Here is a 26,067-nt window from a genome sequence, read left to right on the forward strand (position 1 = left end):
AGTGTATGACAAAAATACAAAAAACCATGCAATGCAAATTTGATCTCATGAAGCGCCCCTCCTCCAAGAAAGAATCCTGGCCATGCCACTGAAATATTTATCAGAGGTTTGCATCATCCTGATTTAGTTTTCAGAAACTACTTTCATGATACACAGTGGCGGCTATTGGAGGATGGACAGTTTCCTACTTTTTGCCACTTTTGCCCCCACACTGCTCAACCTTATCTACAAAGTGAAATAAACTATCCTAATTGGGAGGAACTTAATCGCCACCACTGCTAATACATATAAATTGATAACAAAAAATGGAGAGATAGGGTGGAGCATTTTTGCTGTAAAACTTAACTGATCATCATTGCGGCTACAGGTGAGACAAGCTAACTATAATCAACGACCTTGAACATTTTACTTGCAGGGGCAATAGAACTCTGCAACGCCACTGTTTGAATATGGATTTTTTCACATTTTATATGGACGGTGTTAAAGGTGGAGCTACTGCAGAGCATGCACACTCGTCTGGTCCCCCTCAAACATCCGGTTACGCTGACTGTGCTATGGTCGTTAACATGAAAGGGTGAAGTGGAGATTCTTTTACAAGGAAAAAGGGTGCAAGCTGTGTAGCACATGGTTACACAGTTCGATTGGGAGCAAATTTATAGTGTCAAGTATCACTTCTAGGTTTCTGAAGGACGTGGAGAGAAGAAATCTGTGGATACCAGTGGAACGAAGAAAGGATTGGTATCCGGCTCAACAGTCATTTGTACGATTTGTATCATGCTTGTATTTTCTTACAAGCATATGGATCATTTATCTGTATATGTGGTGAAAAGCATGTCTATTAGGGTCTATTATACTAAAGTCCCGGGTTCGAATCCTGGCCTGGGAATGAAGGTTTGTGAGTGTCCATCAACTTCATCATATCATCACTCATTCCCATCTACGCAAATTAGCCAAAAGTGGCACAAAAATCAAAGTAAAATAAAGCAAATCAATCAATAAACCAAAGGTGAAGTTCATAGCACACATATTTACCAGCATTTGAATAGGTCTTAACTTCTGCAGATTTGTTCGCAAAGATTCACTTCAGCTCAGCGTACATTGTGTCGCTTTTCCATTTACAAAATAATTGAATATATCTACTTTTGTACGTTTTGAGTTATTAGTGCGTGTACTGCTCATGTCTGTCTGCATGTACGTACAACTGGTGGCCACAAAGACACCCACTCCTTCATGGTAAAACCATATGGTAAAACTTTAACAAATAACTTTGACTATCGTCAGTCGTCACACAACTGTTGAAAAGATGTGCTCATTTCTTACTTCGTATGCCGGTGAATCTGTACTGGAAATAAGGGGGACTGGTGGTTCAATACGGCGAGTCAGGCATTTCAATTTTTGTTATTTATCGTCGCTTTTCTTTCACTTTTGCCTCTTCGCCACGATAAGGATGAGAATATGCTAAAATTGACAAAAGAACATTCACAAAGAACACCCATGTCCAGTCCGGAAATCGAAAGCGGGACCCCTGGCGTAGCCTGGCGTTTTGTAAAAGAATCTCCACTGCGACGCTTCACATCGCCGCCAGCGTAACAGGATGTTCGAGGGGAACCAGACTAGTATGCGGCGCATGCTGCTCAGCAGTAGCTCCAAACACCGTCTGTAGTAGTTGTTGATAGCTTTTATTATTATTATTACTATACACACACACACACACACACACACACATATGATTAGTTTGTTTCGGGAAGAGGTCACCACAGTATGTCATTGCGCTTCAGACAGGCAACTGGTTACTTCCGAAAGGAAAACACCAAGTCGGAGGATTTACTATTTATAATACCATCTCACTTGTTTTTGCTCGTGTCATTGCTTGTCATTTTGTAGAACTATTTGATGTTGGCCGCAAAACAAAACTTGTAGGAATTTCTTTTTCTAACTATTTTTAGATATTCTTAAGCGTGTTCTTCCGTTGTTTTTAACTGTAGATTTTGTTGATTGGAAAGAATATTTATTTATTTCATAAAATACGTTAGTTCACAATGAGTTCTGTACGAGTGATTCCTGATGATTCGCAGTTTCACGTCGAATTGTCTGCTGCTGGAACGAAATTAGTTGTTGTAGATTTTACCGCTAGTTGGTAAGTATTGCACTTTCAAGATTTTATAAGCGTGGATTATTTCTAGCTACGTTATATTTGAAAGTAAATAAATAAAAAGTATGGTAATTGACTTTGGTATGATCAAATTTTGGAGCGATTTTACAATACAGGGAATTTCTCCATTTTGTTTGAAATTCGGCATACTCACTAATTTTGGCCCCCTAATCACGAATCTGCAGTCAAAATTTGGCGCTCACACGTGGAAATAGCAAAATAATCGAAATTAAGTTCTTATTTCCACACCCTCGATTTCCGAATTTCCCGCCGGTTCCGGGCTCCGCCCCTGGGGTAATCGACTTACCGCCCCCAACCGCTATCGCGGCCCCGCCTATATCTATAGACTCCCTGTTAAGGGCATGTTAGAAATTGGCCGGATTCACCTGCCCCCAAATAAGCGCGAAATTTATACGTGAGCGCCAAATTTTAAGTGCAGATTCGTGATTAGGAGACCCAAATTAGTAAGTAACCGAAAATTCAAACGAATTGGAGAAATTCCCTGTATTGTTAAATTATACCCAAATTTTTAGGTATAAATGTAAGATCACATTTCATACCCTATTTTTATGTTCGTCCTTCTGACTTTAAGTGTGATTGATAACCACAAATTTCGCATAACAGAGGTGCTCATGTGACTAGGTTAGGCAAGTAGGAATTGATGCTCTCAGCTTCCAGTGTTACTGTGTATACATTTCAAGTGGTGCTAGAATTTTTCTGGGTAACAGTTTCATGCATCGGAGACACATTTCTTCAATTTTACACACGAAACTACTTACGGAAATGAGTTTCTCCAAGGTTTAGAACCTTCGTCGATATATATTGTTCCTAAAACTTCATCGTACAATGCAGCAGAACAATAAATAATAACTTTTCATGTAATAATATTGCGCATTTTGTAAAAATCGAAAACATCATGCCGTTGTTTCCAAGATGTACCTTCAGATGGCTCTCTAGCGTCGGAAGTCACGCGATCTCGCTAGTGGAATCAGGGTTTCCAAACGTGCGATTTTTTTTTCGAGAAACGCGCGTTTTTTTTGTTTTTTTTTTGTTTTTTTTGTTTTTTTTTTCCGAGAAACGCGCTGTTTTTGTCGAGAAAGGAAAATGGTTTTTCGATTAATTTAGGGGTGAAATGAGTGCTAATGGAACCTAACCTAACAGGCCTAACCTAACCTCGTGTGAATGGTTCGTGGGGCTACCCATGGATGTTTTTTGGGGCTAACGTCAATGGTTCGTGGGGCTACCCGTGGATGGTTTTTGGGGCTAACGTCAATGGTTTGTGGGGCTACCCGTGGATGGTTTTTGGGGCTAACGAACAATGTTTCATCAAAATGTACAATTTCCAGACGTGATCACCGGTTTTTTACAACTTTCATGCACAATAGAGTTGGAAACATTGATATTCGAAAACAAAAGAAGCGTTACCATTCGCAAAGCAAGCGATATCGCACCGTGACGTGCTTTCCGTAGCATTAAGGAAAATGGTTTATTTTAGCAGAAAAAGTGTTTCTTTTCGTGCAAAAAGCTTAATGCAACCTTCCACTATGTTCCGCAATACATAATTGGTAAGTACTAACCACGAGAAAGACAAAATATCCGATTTGAATGTGTCTCCGATGCATGAAACTGTTACCACCTAGTGATGTGTTTACATATAAGGGTAACAGTTAGATATAGTTAAAAAAAAACATTTCCTCAAATTTACAGGAGAAATGACGGGAAAGTACTTACGGAATTGAGTTTGTGTGGACTTTTGGAAGCTGGGAATAGTGTTTTATCCATTCGTGCAATGTATTCGGCCGGTAAATAATGTCATTTTCGACATTAATGTATCTCCCTTGCACGATAGCTCGTGCTACCATTGCCGTCGACTACGTGAATCAGATGTTCCATTCGAATATGTAACCCCTGTCAGTATAGCAACCACACGGTAGTTTTACCAGATGATGTGTGAGCGTTTTTTTTTTCCAATTTAATTTTCTATGTTTGCCTAACCTAACCTTCCGTGAATGGTTTGTGGATCAATGTTAGCCTAAAAACCATCATTTTTCGGTTAATAAATGTTAGTGTAGCAACTATGCGGTAGTTTTACAAGATGACGTGTGAGCGTTTTTTTCCTCCCAATTTAATTTTCTATGTTTGCCTAACCCAACTGAACCTAACCTAACCTTCCGTGAATGGTTTGTGGATCAATTTTCGCTTAAAAACCTTTCGTGAATAATTTGTGCAGCATTTTTCGGTTCATAAATTTGGAAACACTGCATATCAGCTGACGATAGACAAAGTGAGTCAAGATTTGCCCGCCATATTGTGTGTAACGAAAGCAAATTAGCAACGACCAATAAATACTTGTAATGTGAAAAATTATGCTTTTTTCAGTGTAAAAAACATAATCCCAAGTTGAAAAATGTTCCGCTATGCATATAAGGTAAGTAGAAATGTAAATAATTTGGAAATAGATGAGTTAAATGTGTTTTCACTATATCTAACTGGTACCTATATGAGATCGAAATCACGAACTTTGTGATGCTCTGTAAACAAAATCTTACTTAAAGCTGTTTACAATCTGTATCAGTTGTTATTCGTAACTGTAACAAACACCTTCACTCGATCTTTAATTTTTTACATAAGATTAACTCAAACAAAGATCCACAGATTAAAGAACAAGGAATTTAATATGTGTGTGTTTTGATGGGGGGGAATATTATTGGACAGTGCGTTAACTCATCTCCCTCTCTATCTATGAATTATCATTTCAGTAAATGAAGCTAACCTATGTGGTTTTATTGGTTTTTCATCTTTGTGAAACAAACATAAGGCTAGTTTTGGAAGCAGAAACTAAACAAAGACAAGGCTAGCAATAAATGATTATTTTTTTCCTTTTTGTTTCTTGTGTAGTGTACTGGTAAAAGAGATGGCAATAATAAGCACAAGTGGTAAAACAGATAGTAATAATAAGCTCATGGAAAAGGTATTTATTTACTTTTATCCATGTCTCATTTAGTAATATAATTTCCTGCCTTGGCTCTCTAGTTGTCTTTTGGACCAGTGGTATTATTATGTTAACAACATCAACTTGCTTCTTGAACACAAACCCAACAAGAGGCTACATAGTTCCACGAAAATTGGTGAGATAATCATCATTAACATCAGCCAGTATCTTTACACAGTGGGCAGTTCTAGGTTGAAGAAATAAGAACGGACTTTGTGCCTATCTCAAAATCATTGTACTTGTTTGTACAAGACACTGCCTTGTGTTTCTTTGCAGGCATCACAACCTGGTTGGTCATTTGTCCTTCATCTTGGGACACCAAAATCACAATATGCTTACACAGGACGGTAACTGTTTGATATGGGGAAAACACATTTCTTCAATTTTACAATAGAAACTACTTACAGAAATGAGTTTCTGTTGCATTTTCAAAGTCCATGCAGGTATTTTCTTTCATCGTTGAATCTATTGGACTGGGAATTCATGTATTTTTGAAGAGAAATATATCTCTGATGCATAATTGCCGTTTCTTTTACTTGCTTCTGTTGCGTATGTTCGATGACATCAACCCCTGTCAGTGTTTCCAACCACGCCGTTGTTTTGCAAGAAGATGAGAAAACACAAAAAATGACCCCAAATTTTAACTGTTTGCCTAACCTAACCTTCCGTGAATGGTTTGTGGGGCATTTTTCAGTTAAGAAGGTTGGAAACACTGCATACCCACTGATGATCCACGACGCGCCAAGCTGTGCCCGCCATATTGTGTCTTATGAAAGCGAAAAAGGAAGAACAATAAATACTCGTAATGTGAAAAATTGAAATTATTTTCGTGAGAAAAGCTTGCCAGAGATATAGACAGAGAAAACATAATTCACATTTTTCTCTATCAAGCTTCCTGATTTTAGATACTTTTCAGAAAAATAATATATATTATTTTTCATTTATTGTCAACAATGTTGAATAAAGTTATTCTGCATCATTATTGCTTTTTTTTATCCCAGGTGTGGTCCGTGCCAACGAATTGCTCCCGTTTTTGAGGAGCTCTCCAGGAAGTATTCTAGAGCTGTTTTTCTGAAAGTTGATGTCGATCAGTGCCAGGATACTGCAGCATCACAAGGTGTCACGTCTATGCCTACCTTTATTTTCTTCAGAAACAAGGTGAGGTTTAATGAGTTTAACAACCAGTCTAATCACAGGTCTGCTATGAAAAAATTGTTTCAACTTGAATGGCTGATTCCTATATATATATATATTTTTTGCGCTGATTGCAGGAAAAATAGTACAAACATTTCATCACGTACCATTTTTGTGCAAAACGCGATTTTCGGATTTGACATCCCACATATCACCTTATATGGTAAGCAGTAAGTAGTATCTTCTGTAACTTAAAATAAGCCCTTCCTCATAACTTTCAATTTATACTATTGAGGCAAAGATATACGAGTCAATGACGTACTGGAATACGTCCAATTTTCCCCTGGGGGTGTTTTTCCCTGATGTGTCATCCAAAAATCCCCGTTCAACCGCTCCTCCACTGCACTCCATGAATCATTCTGTTCCTTGCCCCACACCCATAGTAATGGCTGTTATTTTTGCTCTTGCAACATATAAGGATTCAATGTGAAAATTAGGAAGGTAATCTCATATCCAAACCTACCCTCTTCAATGCATCCAGTGCCTCATGGACCTGAGATTCTGGTTCCTTCACCTCCAGAAACTCTAGAAACCCTGGCAGATTCTGAGGGCGAGTGTGAACATTCAGGTGATGATTTCCTCGACGATACTACCCTCCAGTGAGGCTCAACTCTTCACCTCAATGGAGTTAAACGACTTGGTCAAAGATTTGGCCCTATCCAAAAAGTCGGAAGAGTTCTTTGTCTCCAGATTGAAGCAAGAGAACTTGTTGGCGCCCGGAACTTCATTCCACTGGTGCTGTCAGCGAAGAACAGGGTGCATGGTTCCACCAGGACATCAGAGAGATGGAGCGACGGTTTCAGGGCAGCTGGAGCATCATCATGATGGCGGACTACTGCTGGACACGTCACAGATGACTTGCAAAAGGAAAAGTGCTCTCGAAGAAGCTTTGAAGGGATGAAAAATGGTATTGCAAGGACTTGTACCAACTCTATAAGTGACTGAAACTAAAATATGCAGGTATAACGCTGGATATTTTATTTTTTTGTCAATTATATATGGTCCAAATACACGATTTTACCAATTTTTCTTAATTTTTAACTCCATTTTGTGAAAAATCCTTACGTGATGGAGAAAAACGGGAGTCATTTTCCGATTCAGCGGACCTAGAAACATTGAAATCAGTTATTGCAGTTAAGACAATTTTCAAAAAGTCTCAAAACGTAGGCCTGTGAGTTTTTATTTTTGTTCAAAAATCCAGCATGCTTAATAAGTTGATGCTTAAAATGAGCAATGATATGTTTTAAAAATTGTGTATTTGCATCAGGCATAAGACTGTGCACAGGAACTTGGCTAACTTTAAAGCTATCTGTACTTTTCTCAATAATTAAATGAATGTTATAATGGCAAATTAGAAGAAACAAACAAATTTTCTTCAGTAAGTAGAGTAGAGATGGTAGAGAATAATTGACACTCTATCAGTATATTGGTTTGTCAGAAAAATTGCTGAAATTTTACCAATCCAATATTTTCGTAAATAGCCTTTGATATACGTATATTGCAGAATTGTGCCATTTTGGTATATTTTATGAATATAACGGGTATATATGATTCATGTTCAAATACCTAGTCTCTTTTTAAAGGAAAAAAAATATTGAAATTACCTGTTAAATTACTGGAAAAATGCATTAAAAATGCCTTTACCTATGCAACCCACAATTTTCAGACTTAGGCTAGATGCACACCGGATCTGACAGGACACGACGAGTCACGAAGCAAAGCGACACAACGAGTCGTTTTATTACTTAACCAAAATCTGATAGCAGATTCCGTCCATGTACGCAATAGGTCTAGGTCTCTCTTTTATAATAAGGAAGTGGGTTAACAGTATATAGCAGTTTACAGCTGAATCAATGCATCAATGTAGGCTATATGTAGAATTAGAGTTGGAAGAGGTCGGAAAAAAACTGGCTTTTTTTTTGGAAAAAAGGAGTTTTTTTTCCACAAAAGTGTCTCAAATCAATGAAAATACAGAAGTTGCCAGTATTTTTCCTGTTCAATGGATTTCGTTTATCTCCCTACTGTAAAATAGACACTCATTTCTAAATATAAAATACAATTTACAGTGTGAAATTCGTAGCTAGACATAAACAGTTTTCAAGAAAGCTGGCTTTTTTGAATGGGCAGTTCTTTCTGAGTGTTACCTTCATATTTTGGTAGGCTTATTAAATATATTTATGGAATATAAACAGAATCACATAACTAGAGCAGTTTTGTGTGTTTTGAATAGAACCTAATAGTATGATATGATTTTCAATGTTTGAATTTTGTTATACGAACATGTACATGAAGCAAAAAAGGAAATACTGCTCTACCTTTTGAAAAACTAGTATCGAATCTCTTTACATTAAATTTTGTGTTCAGTAAAATATATATTTGTGTTCTGTATACAACATGTATAATTTGGTTAAATGGCAGCTAAACCTAGTAACTGAGCAACTAGTGATGTATTTTGGCTGCTTATTGCAGTGGTTCTCAACCTTTGTGAGGCCATGGCCCAGTAAATTTATTTCTTACATGTCGATGCCCTGATCTGAATAATTTCACTCATAAATACATTTCTGATCTTTAAAGTTTATATGAAAATTAATACGCAACCTTAATTACTATGAATATATCAAGTATATGGCATAATCATAGTTCAATTATGTATAGACTTGCTGTCAAATATAAAATTAGATGCACAAGATGGCCGCCAGCTGTCGGATCGTGCTCCGCATAAGATTGGATTTTCTGTGTTCTCAGTTTATTTCTTTATTGTGGTAATTTGCACGGGTGTTAAGCTATTGCTGTTGAACAGTGCCGATGGTAAAAACATTAGCCCAAGTGAGTGGAAATGCAGTGAGAGGTGTTTTATTGTTCAGGCATTCTCCCGACGCTTTTCTCTGCTTCGCCGAGGGAGACACGTGCAACGGACAGCGGCCAAGGTAAGCCCCCGCCTCACCGGCTCTTGAACTTTATTTTTCTTGTGCTGCTGTGTGGAGACATTAAGTTAAACCCAGGCCCCAGCCCAATGGAAAACAAATTCAGTGCATACTATCATAATGCCCAGAGCATAAAAAAATACACTTTCTGACTGCACTTTGGAATTGGGAGAATTTATGGAGCAGGACTGCATTGCAATAACCGAAACGTGGCTCAATGACAATGTACTGGATTCCGAACTGCCTTTTTCAAAACATTTCACTATGTACAGGAAAGACCGAGGCTCAAGGGGCGGAGGAGTGATGCTTTGCATAAATAACAAATGGAAAAGTGTGGTGCGAAGTGACCTGGATCGCGACTGTGAAATTCTGTGGGTTGAGGTGCCTCTCGGCAAGAAAAACAAAGTTTTCATCAGTTTTTTTTTACAGGCCACACAAAACTTGCCCCGTAGCAGTTCTGGAGGCTTGCTACGATTCTGTGCTGTCGGCATCCTCTATGTGCGACGTAATTGTTTTCGGAGACTTCAATCTGTCGATTACATGGACAGACTCCACGCATGGCTTTACAAACGACATGAACGACACGTACTTCGTGGATCACTTCATACGTGGCCTCCGACTTCAACAGCACAATATGTTCAATACACGAAAAGACAATAACCTGGACTACATTCTCTCATCGCCCCCTTCAGCGTACATCATCCCTTCGGACCACGAATCGCTGGATGCTCCATTCTGGCTCCCGGACCACCTGAAAAGTCAACGACCTTCCACCCCTCGATGCAAATACCTTGTTTGGCGCAAAGCACCCTGGAGTGACATTCGTTTGGCACTGGATTCCATTCCCTGGACAATCCTGGAGAGTGGAAATGTCGACGATGCGTGTGATGTGCTGACTGATGTGATTCATGCAGTGATGAAGGATTACGTGCCACTCAAAAAAACGAAATCAGGCAAATACCCTTCCTGGTTCGACTCTGAGCTCTTGCTTGCCCTTGGAAACCGAAAAAAGGCCTGGGATCTCTGGAAACATTTTCCTAATGAATACACATGGAAAACTTTCACCGACTTAAGACGTCACTCTAAACAATTACAGAAGACCAAATACAGGGAATACATCGGTGCCATCACAAACAATATCAAATCAAATCCCAAACGTTTTTGGTCACTAATCAACTCAAGGAGACAAAATTCATGAATACCTTTGAAAGTAAAACATGACTCAGTATGCACAGAGGCCCCTGACAAAGCTAATATTTTTAACTCTTTTTTTCTCTCCATAAATACAACCTCTAATACACCGGCTTCATCCCTTCCTATCCTCCGTCCAGTTTGCTGTCACTCTCTGTCTCTCTCCACATCTCCAGAAGTGCAATACATCCTATCTTCAATGCCTCAAAATCACACCAATGGTCCTGATGAAATCCCTTCTATTTTCCTAAAAAACGCCGCTTCTTCTCTCCCTATTCCCTTCTCTATTTTATTAAACAGATGCTTCAATGAGGGTACATTTCCAGATTCATGGAAAAATGTTAACGTGGTACCATTATATAAATCTGGAGACAAGTGTGCTGTTTCTTCTTATAGGCTTATTTCCCTTCTTTCACCACTTTCTATCGCCTGTGAAAAGATAATAAAGGACCGACTCTACAAATTTACCTCTCCATATATAAATACAGCACAGCACGGCTTCTTACCAGGCAGCTCCTGCTTAACCAACTTAAGCATTTTATTATCTGACGGTATCAACTCTATATCTGAAAACTGTCAACTGGATGTAATATATCTGGATTTTTCGAAAGCTTTTGACTCTATAAACTACAATTTCCTGCTTCATAAATTATCCCACCGTTTCAATATTCATGGAAACTTTCTCTCTCTGCTCAAGCACTACCTCCAAAACAGACAACAAAAAGTTGTTCTTTCCGGAATGTCTTCTTCTTATCAAGCTGTATCTTCTGGTGTACCTCAGGGCAGTGTTACTGGACCTCTTCTCTTCTTCCTGTACCTTCATCCAGTATATCTTTCCGATTCATGCAAAAACCTTCTCTTGATCGCTGACGATTGCAAAATATATAGTAAAATCTCCAATTTCAGTGACATGACACTTCTGCAAAATAATTTAGATTCTCTAATAAAGTGGTGTGAATTATGGAACTTAAAACTCAACCCTCAAAAATGTACCATGATGACCTTCTCCTTAAAGAAAAACACATTTAATACTAAATATTTCATAAAAAATAATTGTGTTCAAAGAGTTGCCGCACAAAAGGACCTTGGCATCATATATGACGAGAAACTTTCCTTTTCTGAGCACATCTCTACAGTCACAAGGGGTTCAATGCGTATGCTGGGTCTTCTCTATTGTTTCACGGAAATAAACAACTTGACTGCCCTTGGCACCTTTTACAAATCTTTTGTGTCACCTAAAATTGAATACTGTTCTCCGATCTGGTCTATGGCATGCCCCTCAAATTCAGATAGACTAAATTCCATCCTAAATTTCTTCTTGGCCATTGTTCGACACCGAATTCCGTCCACAAAACACTTGCAAAAGTCCATCCTCCTGCAGATGTTAAATATCCAAACTCCTCAAGAGAGACATAGACAGGCTGACCATATATTTCTACGTAAAATAGTGAATGGCAACATCAGAAGTGACCGCCTTCGTCAGGAAATTCACTTTCGTGTACCTGCTTGCTCAACAAGAAGCACTCAACTTTTTGCTTCTCAGAAGCCGAGATGGTCCCTCATCCAGCGCTCTCTGTTCCATAGACTGCCGAGTGAATATAATAATCTAGGAAGCCAAATAGACATTTTTGAAAATCTGGACCGTTTAGAAGAAAGTTAGCTAAAAGTATGTAACAAACTTAACCACATGTAATTTTTTTATGTTATTATTTTTGTTGTATTATGTTGTTATTTTTTTGTCCTTATGTTCTATAAAAACGCTGTATTTGGAGTCTTCTATTAAATAAATAAATTAAAAAAATTAGTCGTCAACCCGTGGGTGCAATGGATCGTTTGCGACCTGCCGATTGAAAAATAGTGGCACTAAAACTTAAGTAGAAGGAAATAAGATGGTGCAAATGGCGAAAAATAATCTATTAAAAGATATGTGGACTGGACCCAAAGTTTGAAATGAGATCCGAAGCACTCTGCCTCCACAGAGAATTCAACCTCAGACCTCTTCTTATTACAAGGCAACAGCATTACTTTGTTCCACTCCAGGGGGTCATTCATGATTATGAAAGGAACCTTCTATCAAAAAGCTGGCCTTTTTCCATTAACAGTACTTGCAATTTGTTCTCTTGTGATTTACAGGCTAAATTAGATCTTAATCTCTGATGAAGTAGCTAACAATCTTGTTAAGTATAGAGAACATTCAGAACGAAGCAACACATGACAGTGGAGGGTGTCACATTGAGACAAGGGCCCCCTTCAGTCTATGTAAACATCCACCATGCATGCACAAACAAGACCGAGGTTACATGATGCGTGCCAATAAAGGAGCTTTCAGACTGAAGTCACAGATGACAAGCGACATAGTGTCCTTCAGTATAAAGCAAAACATTCACAGTGCATGCAAGAATAACAGACCGAAGTGGCACAATGCACACCACTGAGAAAACAGCATAGTCCAAGCAACATGTAAGTGACATGTGTAGCTTGTTGTCGTGCTTCAGTTCAAAAGGTTGCATGGATTACTGAGGGTCTGCTTCTGGAGACCTGCACAAGACCTGGAGCAGAGACCCGTTTGCGAGACATCGCTCCAAAAATGTTGTGCAACTTGCTTAACACCCTCGCTTGAGCAGCTTGTGTGCCCACCTGCCCAGATCGTTTCTGGCAGGTATTGTAGACCTGCTGGGTACCCGCAGTCTTACTTCGTAGTAGGTCTTAGTGCGTTCTTTCAATCAACTGGATGCCCCTCCCTCTGTATGATGTAGTTGCTTCTAGTAGAAACTGCACCGGTCAGACACCTGGCTGCAGTTTAGCCAACTGCAGTAGATTCCCACTACTTAGAAAGGGAACTCAAAGATTCGTAAGCCACATCGCCAATGAAATGAGATTCAAGAATGTTGCTACTTCCCCCCCCCCCACACACACACATTGAAATAGGTTTTCCATGGTACAGGCTCCATACGAATATGTTGTAAACAACCAATAATCCAGGGCACTACTGGAACATGTCACGTTCGACGCTGAAGTCGCAAGTAGAGCAACACACTGTTCTAATGCGAGCACCAGAGCCGTAGCCAGGCTGGGAGGTTTGGAATAAGGAGTATGGGCAAGACCACAGAAAAGATATGCAAAGTGCTTAGGAAATCGGGCATTAAAACTTACAGGAAGGGAGGGAAAAGCATCGTAAGAATAGCGAAAAATGCAAACAAGAAAAGGAAAACAGAGAAAAGGAAGGGATTGTCTATGAACTGAAATGTAAAGAATGTCAGTGTGTGTATATAGGAGAAACAAAAAAGAGGCTGAAAGACAGGTTGAAACAACATAGGGATGATGTACGACTTAAGAGAGAGAGGAATGTGTTATTTAAACACACAAGAGAAACAGGACATGACATAGATTGGGATGAGACTAAGCAGATAGGAAGGGAGAAGAGAATACTAGTGAGAAAATGGAAGGAGGCCAAGGAAATAGAGAAGAAAGGTGAAGAAGAGACAATGAACTGGAATGGGGGACTGAAGATAAACAAAGAATGGAAGAAGGTGTTAGAAAGAGTGGAAAGGACGAAAGAGGAGAGAAGAAGGAAGGAAAAAGAGCGTGAGATATAGAGTCCAACCACATTGTAGATGGAAGAAAATATGTTTAGTCTTTTAGGTGAAGGTACAGTTGACAAGGGAAAGCCACCTGCTAGAATGTTCCAGAACAACTTTCTAATAGTCTGGAGGCAGGCACATATCCAGGAATTCCATTCGGGGGGGGGGGGGGGGGCTCAACACCATTTTGTTAAGGGGGATAGTAAGAACCTCACAATTGTGTGTTTAAGACCAGAGGTGGCAATTGGGTTCCAAAATGGGGGGGGGGGGGTGCAGAGGTCGTTGCAAGGAAAGTTTACTTTCTCTTGGTAGCCAAGGCTTAACATTAAGAGGTCATAATGTTGAGGAAAAAAAATAATTAAAAAATTGGGGAGCAACTATCCCTTAAATCGTTGCCACTGTAAGGCTATCATTTTAATCAGAACGTGAAATCGGAACATTTTTTACCACTCGACTCCTCTTGTTTCCATGCATTAATATTGTGTGCCGGAACCACCTCAGTATGTGGGTTTGTCCATTTCTTCTCATCAGGCATAAAAGCATCTATGGTGTATTTGAGTGTTTTTACGAAGCTGTTACACATGCACGGGATGGACAATCCACTCGACAACGCGAGATTCAAATTGTGGGCTGCAAACTGGACGCAGACAGCTCTCGAATATTTCTCTCTGATTCTAGCCTGAACACCACTAACGTGTCTTGTCCTCCCATTTTTTCAGGTCTTAGCACTCACAAATGTTCAAAAATGCCTGTCACAGCTTCCGCTGTCTTGTCATATATCGGCACGAAACAAAGGAAGTCTTCTCGAATAGATGTGGATCACGAAACAATTAATGCACAGTGAAAACCCTTCCATTCCCAACACATCTAATGTTTCGTCTCCCAGTATGATGAAATGCTTACTCATTTATCTCCAGTGACGTGCCCAAGGGAGGTTTGGTGAGGTAATAACCCTATTTGACCCAGTATTCTTTTTTTGTTTTAAAAAAAAGAAGATTAAGAAGAGGAACGTCAAAGACAGGGAAAAAATGGCAAAATCAGGACTGCCTGCCTTCACACCTAACCTTAACAAGGCCCTAATTTTCCATCCTTGTGACTTGGATTTTCAAGACTTAGGAAGGTTTCAGACCGAAGGGACACGCGATACATGTCGATTGGAATGGGCCAATCAACAGCAGCATTTCACACCATAGCGACACGAAAGGCAGCACATACCTAATTTTCAGGCGACACGGTATGAAATCTCCCTTATTAGGCCACTGTCATTATCATCTCGAAGTAGTAGCTCTTGTTGACCACAGAAAAAATTATCCTCAACCGGTGATAATGCTCCTCAGTTTTCTTCTCTCTCTCCTATATTTTCTGTGCTTGTTCACTATACAGGCAACACCTTACGATTTGATATACACAGGACATGTACTATGTAGACATTTTAACGAAAAATCGGTTGAAGTCAAGGATGGCTAGGTGGCTCAGTTGGTAGAGCCCTGATTTGGGTCCTGGTAGAGCCTGCAATTTCCGCCTAAAATGTCTACATATGCAACATCTTCTTGCTTTCTCTTCTCGACATTCATAAAATTTTCGGCTGTCTCTTTATGGTAGTTAAGTGTTTGAATGTGTTTCAAACCCAGTAGGCTTAAACAAAAGTATTTTTTATACCATGAAATTCTCGGACTGCATATACGAAATTTAGTTCTGGCAAAACTAAATCATCACTCAAAACTTTGCTTTTCAGTTGATCTATGCAGTATATTTCTGTTTTAATAAACCACTCCAATATCCGGTACTGCTGAAATATTCACTTTAGAGAGAGACCTTTGATCTCTTCGGCCCTCGAACCGAACTAGCACTACACTGAGGCCCCGGAAGTTCTGCTGTCGTCATTTTCGAATCACTATATCTTATAAAGCAATCAGAGGATGCTGACTGATCTGATCACCAATCGACTGTATGAATTGTCACATTTACCTCTGAAATCTCATTAACCGATTCTTTGTACAGATCAACTGAAAAATTGAATCCGCGTATTTATATCCTCATTATATTCTAGAACGTTCCGCAGATAAAATGATTCGTTAATATCGCCAGTAGTTGACTCCTCTCATTCAAGAACGTGCCCTCTCCCGCCTTCCAGAGATTAGAAATTACAACGAATCGCCCTACGTGTGGCGCTACCTTTGTTGTGCAGCTTCCAAATGCTGACAAGTTTCTACATAGTGCTCAAGTGCGCTGCGACAAAACACCGAAAGCGCAAGAAAAGTGTACGTGCAATATTATCAACAACAGGGTTATAGAACATTCTCTGTCTTGCCTCGATAATTGTCTATCTCCTTAAATCGTCGTCACATTATTCAAAAAGCCAAAAACCTGATTTTATCTAGTGTAAAATAAAAAAAATCCTGGGGGGGGGCCTCGAGCCACCTCAACCCCAGCTTGGATACGTGCTATTAACAATAACAGGGTTATAGAACATTCTCCATCTTGTCTCGATAATTATTTCTCCCAAATTATCATCACATTATTCAAGAAGCCAAAATCCTAATTTTATCTAGTGTAAAGAGAAAAAAGTCCTGAAGGGGGGGCTCGAGCCTCCTGATTCCCACCTTGGATATGAGCTATTGACAATAATTGGGTTATAGAACACTCTCAGTTTTGTCTCGATAATTATTTCTCTCAGATTTATAAATTTATTATCTTCACATTATTCAAGACACCAAAAATCTAATTTTATCTAGTGTAAATTGAAAAATTTCCTGAGGGAGGGGGGGATCGAGCCATTAACAATAACGGGGGTATAAAACATGCTTCGTCTTGCCTCAATAATTATTTCTCTCCTTACACTATTTTCACATTATTTAAGAAGCCAAAAACCTAATTTTATCTGACATAAATTGAAAAATGTCCTGGGGAGAGGGTCGAGCCCCCTGTGCCCCATGCTGGATACGTGCTATTATCAATAACAAGGTTACTGAACATTCTCCGTCTTCCCTCGATAATTATTTGTCTCCTTAAATTATTGTCACATTATTTTATTTCGCACCACAAGAAATCAAAAAACCTAATTTTATCTAGTGTAAACCTAAAACTTTCGGGGGTGGGGGGGGCTCGAGCCCCCTAAGCCCCCCTCTGGATACGTGCCTGTCTGGAGGGGAGTAATGTTTGTGTATATATGGGTCCTGTCGAAGAAAACCCACTTACCCATGACCCCCTCCCCTTCTTTTCCCATTGCGTTTTCGATTCGAGGTTTGACAGCTGGGAAATGAATGCAATCCAATATATGAGATTTACAAGCTTGTTTTCTGCCTCCCAGCTTGGGAAACCTGAGCTATCTTTTGTCAACATGTTGGGTTGTGTGTTCAAATGCTGAAGTTGGTGACGAGGGAAGCCAAAATGCACTGTCACGCCTGACTGTAACAAAAGGAAATATGTTGGTCACAGCATGCTGCATGCTGCGAAGGAAATGTGGCGCCTCTGCTGTCTTTGTTGATGAAATTCTGTCCTGCCCCCCCCCCCCCCCCCCGGCCCATGTAACCAATAGCGTCTTTGTGAGTTGCACACAGTGACAGGACAAGCGATTCTTGAGTGCTAGCTGAAACTTGTGCGTCTGTGTGCTCTGTTGTTGGTACTTGCTTGTGCGTTGGCTGATTGTGGTAAGTCCTTGCATCTTCTGTTCTGCAAATCCACTTTTTTATGTTTATTCAGGTCTTCGATGAAACATGTCTGGGAAAAAGCGAATGAGTGAAAGGGAGATATGTGATTTCCTAGACAACATGGATGATGAAGATGAGACTGTAGGACCAGAGGGTGACGAAGATGCTGTAGGAGCTGATGATGTTGATTGGGAAGGTGTATCCGATTCTTCTTCGGATGAAGATGATTCTCCTGTTCCATCAACATCATCAGCATCGACTTCAACTTCGTCAACCTGGGGCCCGCGACCCGCTCATCCTCCAAGTCCAACTACTTTCCCTTTCACTGGCTGACCCGGGCCAAAAACTTCTGATCTTTCTGAAAACTCTTCGCCTTTTGATTCTTTCTGACTATTCTGGACAGATGCTCTTTTCGACATTCTGCTGGTAGAATCTAACAGATACTACCAGCAGTTTGTGGACAAGAGTCATCCATCCAGGGCAGAGCCCCCCATCACCCTTGGTGAACTTTTCCTTTTCTTTACCCTGTGGCTGTACTTCGGACACAATAGACATGACTACATAGAATCTTACTGGCAGAAAACCCTTTTCCATACCCCCTGGGTTGGCTATCTCCTTTCCCGTAACCGTTTCCGGCACATTCTTCGCTATCTTCACTTTTCCGACAATTCATCTCCTCCTCCTGCAATAGAGAACAGTGACCGACTGTGGAAACTGAGACAGATTTTAGAACATTTCAGACAACGTTACCTTAACTTGAACCATCCCACTGAACACGTATCCATTGACGAGGCTATTGTTCTTTACAAGGGTAAAGTGCTGTTCAAACAATATATTCCAAAGAAGCGCAAGCGATTTGGCATCAAGCTATACTTGCTCTGTGACTCTTTGGGATATACGTTTGATATTCTCGTTTAACTTGGAAAGGACAGAGCAAGACAGACTGGAACTGTGACATCCACCCATGCCCTGGTCATCGAATTAAGTAGGAGAGTTCATGGAATTGGCCATAAATTGTGTATGGACAATTTCTTCACCTCCCCTGATCTTTTTGATGATCTCTCAACAAAGCACGTGCAATGTTGTGGGACTGTCAATGAGAATCGGCGTTCCATGCTAATTGACTTCAAGACAAGCAAGACAAAACGTGGTGACCTGGACGTACGTACGAAGGGAGACTTGACAGCTGTACGGTGGCACGACAAACGTGATGTCCTTGTGCTGACGAATTACCATGGTAACCCATTGAAACCCGAAATTATACTGGACTATAATAGACATATGGGTTACGTGGACAAAGGTAACAGGATGACATTGTATCTGACTGGCAGACAGACAATCAAGTGGACTAACAAACTCTTTTTCTACCTTGTAAACCAGTCCATCCTGAATTCCCACATCCTCATGAAACACTTCTCCCGATATCACCCACATCGTGATTTCTGGATAAATTTGATCGAGGAACTGGCTAAACGGGGAAGGCAGAGCAGGATGGTCCTTCTAGGTCTTTGCTTGGTGCCGATGCCAATCTCCCACTACCTCTGTGTGTACCCGTGCTTTGAGGCTTTCCATGTGAGCAACTAGGTGGTGAGTACATATATTACATAACACTAGTTATTTTGCTGTGCAACATTATTTATTATGTCTCTTTTTCGTACTGTTTGCTCACAAATGTAACCCAAAGGGATATTTTTGACATTGCATTGTTGCAAATATTGCATCATTCTAAACTTTCTACGACAGCAACGACCATGAAACAAGTTTCATTTTGTTGCAAAAGGTACATTTTTTGAAAACAATCAAAAGTTTGCGCTCTTTTCCCAAAATAGGGGGAGAAGAGGAGGGAATGCCAGATTTTATTTTTTTTTTCATTGAAATTTGAGGACTTAGCACCCCCAACCACTTTTGTCTAACTTGGCCATTCTGTATTATATACGGTCGCGTGCTCTGATGTTTTTGCTTCCAAACAAAAGTTAGCCGAAGTAGATTGCTCAAATAGTCTCCGAGTAATAATAATTTATTCTCTAATATGCAAATTAGCTATTTTTTTGCCAAAATGCAGAATTGTACATATTGCGTCATATTTCAGCCTGTATGAGGCCTACGGACTTGAAACAAGTTTCACTTTGTTACAAAAGGTATATTCTTTTAAAACAATGCACAAGTTTGCACCCTTTTCCCAAAATAGCGGGAGAATGCCAGATTTTTTTTTCATTGAAATTTGTGGACGTAGCCCTCCCCCCAAACCCTGTTTTTCTCACTTGGGCCCTCTGAATTGTATACAGTCGTGTGCTCCCTTGTTTTTTCTTCCAAACAAAAGTTAGCTGAAGTATTGCTCAAATAGTCTCAGAGATATAACGTTTTTCTGAAATAGGTGTAAAAATTTAAAAATCGCATGCAAAGGCTTCGGTCAGAGAGGGGTTACTTTCAAAAACCCGCTCGGTGGTGTAAAGGTTAAATATATTGCTTATGTTCCTAACATGACCGTTACATTTTGAACTGCACCAGTGGCATATTCTCCCCATGTTATCTGATTTACTTCCAGGATTTTTGAAGAAATTAGAATCGCAGAGACCATTTATATTGTTAATATATTTGTATGCATATGTATGGGGATTATGAGAGATGTTAATAAGTGAAGCTGAAATAGAAGAAACATCTGCTTGAATTTTTGGAAAGTTTGCCTTGAAAGCTGGGAATTATACTTGAATTTTATCAATGTCCTAGAGTGGCCACCCTATAACTATCACAAGCTCTGTATGTGTAACATTTTCAAAAATTAATATGTTCTTGTCACACAAACAGTAACAAAATTGTACAATTGTGACGCTTGCATTAGGCACCAACTAACCCGGTACGTTGTTATAGATCTTAATGGAAGCGCGTGGTAAATTTACCCTCGTTAGTACCTTTTCCCAAGCAAGGGTCACAAACAATATCTGACGCCACGTTTCTGCTGGATAAATGTGTTCTCAGTAATCGAACAAGTCAGCAGAAAGGCAAAGCCAGGTTCCACTAAATACTGGAATCCGCGGAACGGTCAAAAATCATGAAAAGATTCCGTTCCTGTTTCTTCTTCACTTAATTACGCTGCAAATAGAATACTTATTGTTGCAAGAAATTACTATAATGCAAGGAAAACACTCATCGTAATTAATACGTGCCACAACCTAATAAACCAATCTCGTGTTAAGTGTCAGTTAAGGAGTCATAAAGGGTCAAATGTGGCATTTACAAGATTTACCATTCAATTTTGACACATTCAAGAAAGGGGACGGGAGACATTAGATGTCATAAAAAGGACAATGTTCCCATTCTTACTCAAAACACAGTATATCCGTTAAGTGTACGGGATTTAAACATAACGAGGTCAGAAACAATCAATCAAACAAGAAACATTCAATTTTTACGTCCTTCTTTTTCTTTTATTCCAACAATTTTAGTTTAACTTGATTTCTCAACACAACAACAAAGGAATGTTTAAGATTTTTAACCTAACACTTAAATCCCTTTAAAATGAACTGTTTTCTGAAACAAGTGCAACATGTAAGCTCCATTATAAACGCGCATACCCAGAAACATACATATCAAATGCGGCACTAAACAGTGCTAATAACAATCAATTGGGTATTCTTTTTTACAACAGTGAATTCCTAACAACAACATGTACTCATAAATATATATAGTCAGTCGTGCATGGCTTTTGACGCTACAGTGTAAGGTTGTGGGGAATATTAATTAAGGAGGGCAAAACATGAAAATGCAGCATGCGAATAGTGCATTAACGGACGTAATTAAACCAGCGTTTTTCTAGCTTTCGGTGATTCTTGTGTAACGATTTCCCAAGTAAAGGAATCTCCTTTACCACGCCACAGTTTGTTCAATCACAAGGGGGAAAGGGGTTGTATTTTTAATTATTCCTCTTTCTTGGCATTCGTTATTTTATTGGAGTGGAGCAGGAGTGCCTACGCTTCGTACTGGGTGCAATTTAATTTGATTTTTAATTGGTTCCAATATACGTGTATAATTATAAGAGTTCGCTATCCAATCACTGCACCAAAAACACTTAGTTATTGAGTTACGTTCAAAGAACCAAAAGGGGGGGGGGGGATGTGTGAGAGAAGCGACTTCGAAAACAGCTTGCATAAATCAAAAAAAGGAAAATGTATAAGTTCTAAAAGCAAGCCGGCGTCATTATCTAAGATGGTAACGTTCACTATACCTTGATTATATTCCTTTGGATGGTTCTTATCAAAAAATGCACGCACTTTGTCCAGTTTGGATACGTCTGGCTGCAGTCCAATGCCTCCCTACTAGTCTGGTAATCGTGGCTCCTAAGGAAGTTTTCCCATCTCTCGATCTCAGTAGGTACACGAAGGACTTGGCGTTCAAGGCAAGATGACCCTGTGCCGCTGCTAATTGGCTGGTATGCAACTGCTCGAAGTCAGGAAGCGAACTGAGGTGTTCCCGATCGGGATCGCCGAAGAAAAAAAAGGGAGAGGGAGGGAGAGAGTATAGTTTTCATTATATACGATAGACGGCGACACAATCCAAACGCCGTAGCGCTGTCGTCTATTGAGTTGGAGAGTTTGTTTACTCCAAATAAACTCGTACCAAAAGGTACGTGCAATATTCACTAATAACAGATGGTATATTAGGAATATTACAAACTCCCTGGTCTTGGGGGGAAAAAAATGCCCCACAAAACAAAGGGAATTAAAGAAAAGGGCGGGTGGCCTAAACGGCCAAGTAGCATCAAAGCCTAACAATCCAAACGCTGCACATAAGTTGTGAAAACCATATACATAAAACAACCACAATTATATCTGATAAAAGAGCATAATTATCCCAGCTTTATCGCAAGAAATACATGTATAATCATAGATATTTGTATTAAAATTAAAGACACACCACAAAAATTACAACCCCCAAAATTGACAGTCAGGGAAAAAAATCCCAATGAGTATATATATTATAGATTCAATTATAAATCAAGCACAGAGAATGACACCCATAATAGTAATGTTAAATATCATTGGTAAGCAAAAGACATAATGAAGGTATAAGTTCATACCGGTTATAAATGCATGCATAGATACCATCAAAAAAAAAATATATATATCAGAGCCAAAAGACTCATGACAACATGTATATGAATTAACCTAGAACTCCTTGCTGGCCATCCCGGATCCAACATTTGTTTAAAGAGATCACATACACGCAAAAATCACCATATTCACAACACATAGAACAAATAGCAAAGGCACATAGCAAAAGTAATGTCAAACTAGACAGCGCCAGAAGCATAGAATCACCACAAGGCGAAGACCTAAAGTGAACACTTCCAAATGTCCGGAGGCATAGAAGAGCACTCGTCGTAAGATGGTCCAAATAACAAGGATGCAACGGAAGTCTCCCCATGGCGTAATTGTAGCATAGTAGTAGTCTCGTGAAAATATGAAACAAAAGAAAAGGAAAGGGATCAACAAAAAAATAAGAAAGGAGGAAGTTAGAAAGATAAACAGGAAAGTTAAGACTACGAACTACAGAAGGAAGGAACAGAAGGAAAGTAGCATCATTACAGAGCGCATGCATCACAATCATTGCATTTATCAAAAAAATATCCAAACCACAATACAAAAATAATTTCACATAGTATCTCACAATAAATATTTAAGTGATACAACACTCACACTTGATATGAATAATAGACCTAATAATAATGCCTATAAAGAGAAAAATGATTACAATATTACCCTTAAATCCAAGACACTTCCTTATATTGACAATTAACAAATTTGTAAAAAAAAAAGACCAAAAAGGTTTGTAAATAAGGGAGGTCTAGGAAGTAATATGATTTTGTAACGTCTGTCCCACCTGAGTATGTTCCAAGGCCACAGGTGACACAGGAGAGTCTAAATTCCGTATGGTATACGGTTTGAGATGGGTCACATGTGCTTTACGGAGCATCTGTTGAGTATCAGGGTCTATCAACAAGGCCGTCATCGGTGTTAACATTTTGAATACCTGTACTGGACCAGACCATCGTTCCTGGAGTTTAGATGACGTTTTGTTAAAGGCATTACTTAAGGGAAAAACACGGTATAAAACCATGTCCCCGGGTTTATAAGAAACCTGAACACGAGAGTGATCATATTTGCGTTGGCGTGAATGCCAAGAATGCAGCAAGTGTTGATAAGCCTCACCCCAAGCGTGTGCACAATCAGGAGACTGAGGAGCTGCCAGCTCCTCATCAGATTGTAAGTCCCAAAAAAAATTCATTGGACCGTCAATATCCCGACCAAATATTAGCCTCGCCGGCATAGCGTGAGTGACATCGTGTGTAGCTGTATTAAAGGCAAAGGCAATACTATTTGAGTGGAGATCCCATTTGGAGTTATCTTTTGAGTGAAAACAAATTAAGGATGACTTGAGATTACGTATGAATCGTTCTGCCAAAGAAGGATTTGGATAATAGGGACTGGTATATATATGGCGAACAATTGGATTCGAATAAAAGGTTATGAAACACCCGCGAACGAAAATATGAAGCATTGTCGGACACTAATTCACATGGAGCTCCAAAGGAAAGGAAAAGGGATTTCAATTTGTCTATAATGGCGTACGAGGTCGCCGAGCGAAGCGGGTATAAGGAGACCCATTTGGAAAATGCGTCCACAACCACCAAAATATAAGTATTTCCGCGAGCAGAACGAACCAAAGGTCCCACCAAATCAATGTAAAGGTGCCGCCAAGGGTGGCGTATCACCTCCGAGGAAAGTAAACCTTGAGGCTTACGAATAGCCAATTTGGCCTTTTGGCAAATATCACAAGAGCGCACATATTGCCTAATGTCAGCAAGATAATTAGGCCACCAGAAAAGAGCGGAAATTTTCTTTGTTGTTTTTTTGGCTCCCAGGTGCGAACCGCCCACCGGAGTATCATTATAGTAACGACAAATGACGTTATGTAGTAATGACAGTAGGACGACCTGAGAAGTAGTGGAACGCGGAGAATGGCGAACCAACAGACCTTGGAAAAGACCAAAATGAGGAACAGTTTTATTATCCCGGAGTTGATCCATCATAGGACGTAAGAAAGGGTCTTGCTCCTGAAGAGCAATAATATCGGCCTTGTTAAAGGGGATAATGCTGAGCTTAGGTGCAGCACATGCCAAACTAGTAACGGGGGGGGGGGGGGTACAATGACAAAATCTTCCAGAGAGTGTATCCGTGATAAACAATCCGCAACAGGATTTTTGGAAGAAGGAATATGTTCAACATTATATGAAAAGCGAGATAAATACAATAACCAACGTCCGAAATTACCAAATTGTTCAGGATGTTTCAGTAACCACGACAATGCCTGGTTATCTGTTTGAAGCGTGAAATGCTTGGAGGTTAAGTATGTCTCGAATTTCTTGAACCCAAAGACAATAGCTGCACATTCAGCTTCATAAATTGATTGCCTACGTTCTTGAAGAGTACGTTTGCGCGAAGCAAAGGCAATTGGTCGTAAAAAACCTTCCGAATCACGCTGATTCAGGGTAGCCCCCAAAGCTAAACTCGAAGCGTCCGTCTGAAGGACAAATTCCTGAGAAAAATCAGGTAAAGCCAAAACTGTATGTTTCAAAAAGCCAGATTTTAGGTCATCGAAACGGACTTGATCCTCCTTGGACCAAAGAAATGGTATATTCTTTTTGCGCTTATCAGTAAGGAAGCTAGTCATTTCGGCAAAATGAGGGATAAAACGGGAATAATACGAAAAGGAGACCCATGACTTGCGCCACCCCACGCTGGTATTTAGGGGGGGGGGCGGTATATCTTGAATAGCGGAAATGTGCTCAGGGTCCATGACCATCTGTTTATGTCGGATAATATATCCCAAATACTTGATTTCCTTAGCCATCCAGGTAGATTTAACCGGATTAACAGTAAGACCGGCCTCCCGAAGAGCCTGTAGTATTTCAGTCAAATGCAAGAGATGGGACTGCTCATCAGGCGAAAACACCAGCAAGTCGTCCGCATACGTAAGAAGAAATTTATATTTAAACTTTCCCAGGACCTCATCAAGCACGCGAGACAACATCTGCGTACCCAAATTGATGCCAAAGGGGACACGAGTATATCTGAATTGACCAAATGAAGTAACAAAGGCAGTTAAATCTTTGCTCTTTTCGTCCAACCTAATCTGGTGGAAAGACTGGCATAAATCAAGGCAGGAAAACACCGCAGCATTTTGCAAATGTTGAAATAAGAGGTCAATACGAGGCTGTGGAAATTGATCATATGCAATTAATCTATTTAAAGATTGAAACGAACAAACCAAACGATGGCCACCATTTTTCTTCGGAACCAAAAAGGCTGGGCTAGCGTATGGTGAC

General features: G+C 39.8%; 1 protein-coding gene across 1 annotated transcript in view; it reads left to right on the forward strand.

Annotated features, from left to right (window-relative positions):
- Positions 1-1,838: 1,838 nt before the first annotated feature.
- Positions 1,839-26,067, forward strand: part of Txl (Thioredoxin-like) — a 48,246-nt gene continuing 24,017 nt past the window's right edge. Inside the window, exons 1-2 of the mRNA XM_083143373.1 lie at positions 1,839-2,137; positions 6,146-6,302. Coding sequence (XP_082999499.1) covers positions 2,040-2,137; positions 6,146-6,302 — 255 coding nt within the window. The 5' untranslated portion in view covers positions 1,839-2,039. The remainder of the gene's footprint in view (positions 2,138-6,145; positions 6,303-26,067) is intronic.

This window comes from Lepisma saccharinum, chromosome 21, assembly GCF_977018435.1.
Source record: "Lepisma saccharinum chromosome 21, izLepSacc3.1, whole genome shotgun sequence".
NCBI lineage: Eukaryota > Metazoa > Arthropoda > Insecta > Zygentoma > Lepismatidae > Lepisma > Lepisma saccharinum.